The following is a 6,233-nucleotide window of genomic DNA, read 5'->3' as shown; positions in this document are numbered from 1 at the left end:
CCAGCGTTGGACCCAGGCGAGACAGCTCCTTTTTCATTTTTTTAAACAGCTACATTAATATCTAAATACCCGACCCTCTATGGATTGGAAAAAAATGCACTATACATTGAAACTTCTCATGTACACACTTTCACAGGAACATCAGGTTGCTGCTATGCACCTACAGGTCCTTCTCAAAATATTAGCATATTGTGATGAAGTTCATTATTTTACATAATATCATGATGAAAATGTTACATTCATATATTTTAGATTCATTGCACACTAACTGAAATATTTCAGGTCTTTTATTGTCTTAATACGGATGATTTTGGCATACAGCTCATGAAAACCCAAAATTCCTATCTCACAAAATTAGCATATTTCATCCGACCAATAAAAGAAAAGTGTTTTTAATACAAAAAACGTCAACCTTCAAATAATCATGTACAGTTATGCACTCAATACTTGATCGGGAATCCTTTTGCAGAAATGACTGCTTCAATGCGGCGTGGCATGGAGGCAATCAGCCTGTGGCACTGCTGAGGTCTTATGGAGGCCCAGGATGCTTCGATAGCGGCCTTTAGCTCATCCAGAGTGTTGGGTCTTGAGTCTCTCAACGTTCTCTTCACAATATCCCACAGATTCTCTATGGGGTTCAGGTCAGGAGAGTTGGCAGGCCAATTGAGCACAGTGATACCATGGTCAGTAAACCATTTACCAGTGGTTTTGGCACTGTGAGCAGGTGCCAGGTCGTGCTGAAAAATGAAATCTTCATATCCATAAAGCTTTTCAGCAGATGGAAGCATGAAGTGCTCCAAAATCTCCTGATAGCTAGCTGCATTGACCCTGCCCTTGATAAAACACAGTGGACCAACACCAGCAGCTGACACGGCACCCCAGACCATCACTGACTGTGGGTACTTGACACTGGACTTCTGGCATTTTGGCATTTCCTTCTCCCCAGTCTTCCTCCAGACTCTGGCACCTTGATTTCCGAATGACATGCAGAATTTGCTTTCATCTGAAAAAAGTACTTTGGACCACTGAGCAACAGTCCAGTGCTGCTTCTCTGTAGACCAGGACTGGGGAATGTGGCACCTGTAGCCCATTTCCTGCACACGCCTGTGCACGGTGGCTCTGGATGTTTCTACTCCAGACTCAGTCCACTGCTTCCGCAGGTCCCCCAAGGTCTGGAATCGGCCCTTCTCCACAATCTTCCTCACAGTCCGGTCACCTCTTCTCGTTGTGCAGCGTTTTCTGCCACACTTTTTCCTTCCCACAGACTTCCCACTGAGGTGCCTTGATACAGCACTCTGGGAACAGCCTATTCGTTCAGAAATGTCTTTCTGTGTCTTACCCTCTTGCTTGAGGGTGTCAATAGTGGCCTTCTGGACAGCAGTCAGGTCGGCAGTCTTACCCATGATTGGGGTTTTGAGTGATGAACCAGGCTGGGAGTTTTAAAGGCCTCAGGAATCTTTTGCAGGTGTTTAGAGTTAACTCGTTGATTCAGATGATTAGGTTCATAGCTCGTTTAGAGACCCTTTTAATGATATGCTAATTTTGTGAGATAGGAATTTTGGGTTTTCATGAGCTGTATGCCAAAATCATCCGTATTAAGACAATAAAAGACCTGAAATATTTCAGTTAGTGTGCCATGAATCTAAAATATATAAATGTTAAATTTTCATCATGACATTATGGAAAATAATGAACTTTATCACAATATTCTAATATTTTGAGAAGGATCTGTAGAGGTTTTATTCTGTTGTAGTGTTCTGTTTTTCTGTCAGCTCTTTTTAATTTGGATGACTATGGCTTAAAGATAATGAAAAACTAAATACATTTTCTGAGAAGATCTGAATATTAAAGAAGGATAATATAGCCACTGTATCTCAGTTGGATTTAAGCACAAACTGTAACTAGGCCACCCAAAGTTTTATTTATTTTTTGAGGTATTCAGAGGTGGACTTGCCAATGTTCTTCTGATCATTGACCTATAGTGCACCAAGGCTTGAAGTCACAAACTGATGGCTGTTGTGGAAAAATGAGATTATCCAAGCATTGTTAGATGAAGATCACTCAGTGAGGTTTATTAAAGTAATCTTTTGCAAGATGAGAGCAAAGCATCCGTCATAGTGTTGCTCTGATTCACAAAGTGTTACGCAGTTCTTTTATTATAATGGACAAAGGGGTGTGAAAAGTAACTTCTCAGTAAGTTAGTGTAAGAACAGCCTTTATTTTTCTCCTTTACGGCTGTAGAGTTCACCTCTGGCACATGACTTTCAGAGGCAGGGCAGAGATAAGATTTTTTGTCAAGAAACAATTTTTTTCCATCATAATGGTCTACCATACTTCTTCATGATTATCTGGCCAATAGCAGGATTCATGGTTCCTTAATTATGTCAAGTCTTCCAGATCCTAAATAAATAAAGCACACCTGACCATAACACTACCACCACCATGTTTGAAAATTGGCACTGGGACTGGCTTTGTTTTTGCTAAAACTTTGGGTGAACTGTGGGGCCAGTAAGAACGAAATAAACTTGTCTGCAGAGATCTTTTCAGGGTTTCTTTTTAACAAACTAATCTGGCTTTGTGTCTTTAGTGGTGTTTAACGGTTCTCTGTAATTTAAAAGGCTAAACATATAAGCGAAATACAGACTGATCAGGTAGACCATTGCAACCAATTACAGGTGAAATGAATAACAAAGATTTTGTCCTAATCTTGCTACCTGTTAATTGCTGGAACATATTAGACAGCAAGCGAACATCAGTCTGCACCGGGGAAAGGGGTCCAAGGAAAACAAACTGTGTTATATCTGTGAAAAGATAATGTATGTGTGGCCAAGGCTCACCAAGAGATGTTGGAAGCGAAAGCTGACTGAAGTGGTCCGATCCAACAAACAAACGACTACAGCTCTAATTCCTGAAGAACGTTCTGATAGAAAGGTGTATAATACAAAGAGCATCACAGCATTATGTATGCTGCTGGCCAGTCCACCACCAAAAGCACCAACAATGTGTATGTTAACATCCAAACTACACCACAGAGCAATGGAAGTGGGTGACCTAGACTGATGAACAGCATTTCTTTATGTGACTTGGATGATCAGGTGCCGAGGATGAACTATGAGAAGAAGGCCAACTGGCAGAAGGAGTGCAAGGCTTTGGGCAATGTTCTGCTGGAAACCTTTGAGTCCTCCCATCTATGTGGATGTTATTTGGACTTGTACCACATTACTAAGCATTGTTGAAGACCATGCATACTGCATCTCTGATGGCTGTGATCACTTTCAGCAAGTTAATGCATAGCACAAACACTTTAGGAGCACAACACTGAATTTGAGGAGTAGATATACTCCAGACATGAGCTGGACAAACAAGACCAATAGATGGAAATCCCATTTGACAATTTATAGAACTTCTTTGTGCCAGACACCACAGCATACCTTCAGGTGTCTAGGAATCCAACCGAAGCTTAAGGGGACAGACGCACTATTAATTATAATCTTAATTTGTCATTGCAATTGTACATTCCAAAGAAATTGTCCTCTGCATTTAACCCATCCCTTTGGGAGCAGGGGGCTGCCATTTAGCAGCACCCAGGAAGCATTCAGGGCTAAGGGTCATGCTCAGGGCTGTGGGATTTGAACCAGGGTACATAGGGCCTCTCCAGGACACACATGCCCTGCTCACTAACCACTAGGCCACCACTCCCCCTATTAGATGGCCATAATGTCATATCTATGTACAAATTTTAGTGACAGATTGTCAGTTACAGCAGGAAAAATTTAAGGCAACAATAAATTCCACAAATCAGCCAATTAGTGTTTTCAATGATCTTTATTAGGTAAACTCTAAATTTTTAGTATTGCTTTTTTAATCTTAAACTTTTTTTTTTTTTTTTTACTCTAAATTAGAATATTTTACAATATGTTTATATAGAACCCATGGATTAAGCTACAGTTCTGAGGAATACAAAAATATCACAGAACATTTTCTACACTCACCTTCACATGTGACCTTCAGAACAGGTTCAGAAAAAAACAGCCATCTGGACAGAGAGGATCAACATATGCTAAAGTAAGAGCACCATGGAGCTAACCGCACTGAAGAGATGCTCCAGTTAAACACACCTCTGTGTGTGAAGTCAGGTGTGGTGAAGTGCTGGCAATCGTGTGTTACGAGTCATGGAGGCAGGTCTTTCGAGAGCCGCAGCACAGCTGGATCTGAGTCTCCTTCCCAAGCTTCCCACACACTGGGCCTGTGATAAGCTGCCTCGTCCATTTGTGGCACAGCTCATACCTCAAAGTTCACTGGGGTAAATGCGTAAATGAAGTCTCATTCAAACAGATCTACTAGGGCCCCTTATGTGCAAAGTGTTCTGTTTTGAACAGTAGGATGGAGCCACCATCAGTCCTGTAAGAGCCTCTGATCCAATGCGTTAATCCAACAGGAGCACTGCTTTCCAGCATTTCCTCATCCTGGTCCTGGAGGTACACTAACCTGCATGTTTTAGATGGTTCCCTTCTTGAACACCTGATTTGGAAACAAGAATGACCTTGGAAGCCTATCATCAAGCTCTACAGAAGCTTGGTTACTGAAATGTAAAAAGGTGAGCTGAAGCAGGGAGATGTAAAACATTCAGGGCAGTATGGCCTGCTATAATCCACATAGGTAACGAGACTCTGACGTGAATTTAGACAGCTGGATGCTGTAAGGGTGGGTTGGGATGGATATGGAATTTTTAATTCGCATCATCCTCTGGTCAGATGCCAACTGGTTCATCTTTTTCCCCATTAGCCTTCACTCAGCACAGCCCTCTGAAATGACTTTCTCAGAGGTGTTGAAAAGAAACCTACAAATAAAAAGAAATAAACCTGCCTGCCTTTAATAAATGTAAGGATGTACTCAACAATTTCCAGCTAAACTTAGCCTGACCGATGATTCCCAACACAGATTGTCTACCTGCTGGACATGCCCAGCTGTTGTCAGAAGGTATGTAAATATGGATCCCAAATGGCAGCCAACAGCACTTTAGCATTCTCATCCTTTCCCCGGTCTTGTTTGTATGCATGCCAAAGTCAGTATCAAAAAGATTATACAAAATATTAAAACATCCTCAGAACAAAATGAGCTTTTCTCCCCATTGTCCCACGCTGCAAAAGGTTCAGACTGACAGTGACAGGCCACCTACTCTGGACTGGAATGTTGCAGCGTGACAAAGAACCTCACTAAATGTTTCAAACCAAACTGAACTAAGAAAAAAACCTAAAACACCTGAAATGGAGACAGGATCAACAGATCTAGGTCAAAGAGAGAGGAGCACACTGTGGCTCATAGTTAAACACAGCTAAATGTTGGTAAATCAAGTGCGTTAAGAAAGAACAATGACCAGGCTTTTCTACTGAGATTTGAGTAGACAAACAAACAAACTGGGAATCCATGGATTAGGGACACTGGCCCGTTTTCACAGACTTTTAGCTGAGTCAATAAAGGAGGGAGAGAAGGGCCCATGACAGAGAGGAGCTCTGTAGATGTGTCTGGCTCAGTAGGGTGGCAGTAGTAAAGCTGGAGGCTGTGTGGTATCCTTCAGTGAACTGTTTATGGGGAGAACGTCGCCATCTCCAGTGAGATGCGCTGCCACAGCTCCTTGGTCTGCTTGCCTCGCTTCAGATTCTGCAGCACGTCATTAAACTGCATCATCCCCACAGGTGTCAGACAGAAAGCCCCTCGAGCGCTGCGGATGATGTTGACAAAGTCATCGTAGTCAGCAGGTGTCAGATGGATGAGCCGGTGGTGGATGTACTGAGAAAAGAGAGATGGGTATGAGAAAGCTTGCTGTACAATAACTCTGCTAAAACTATATGAAAAAACTACATTTTAATTTCAACAAATATTAGTACATATTTTAAACAGTGGGGCTTAAATTTAATCTTAATGTCCTGCAGGGCTGAACAATATTAGGAAAACATGACATTATAATATCATTGGTAAATAATCTGATGGGGATGTTGGCTGAGATTAACCCTCTTTTTCCACACTAGTCCACTAGGTTTAATGCACAGGGCCTAAAATGTCTTATTCCCTGCATGCAGCTTTAATGAATAGTGCAGAATAGTCACAACAAAGGTCAGTGTGGACTATAAGTGCTCATATTTAGTGGCGAAAGTAGAACGGAGCTAAATTCCTCCACAACGAGACTGATCAAGTCAGATAGAAAACCAGTGCTGAGTTATTGCTGCTAAAGG

General features: G+C 41.8%; 1 protein-coding gene across 1 annotated transcript in view; it reads right to left on the bottom strand.

Annotated features, from left to right (window-relative positions):
* Positions 1-3,806: 3,806 nt before the first annotated feature.
* The window catches only part of zswim8 (zinc finger, SWIM-type containing 8), a 41,735-nt gene continuing 39,308 nt past the window's right edge, over positions 3,807-6,233 (bottom strand). The window contains exon 26 of the mRNA XM_047351557.1: positions 3,807-5,790. Within this exon, the coding sequence (XP_047207513.1) occupies positions 5,587-5,790 (204 nt within the window). The 3' untranslated portion in view covers positions 3,807-5,586. The remainder of the gene's footprint in view (positions 5,791-6,233) is intronic.

Source organism: Girardinichthys multiradiatus, chromosome 22 (assembly GCF_021462225.1).
Source record: "Girardinichthys multiradiatus isolate DD_20200921_A chromosome 22, DD_fGirMul_XY1, whole genome shotgun sequence".
NCBI classification, from domain to species: Eukaryota; Metazoa; Chordata; class Actinopteri; order Cyprinodontiformes; family Goodeidae; genus Girardinichthys; species Girardinichthys multiradiatus.
Note: the sequence above shows the minus strand (reverse complement) of the source record. Positions and strands in the feature narration are given on the sequence as shown.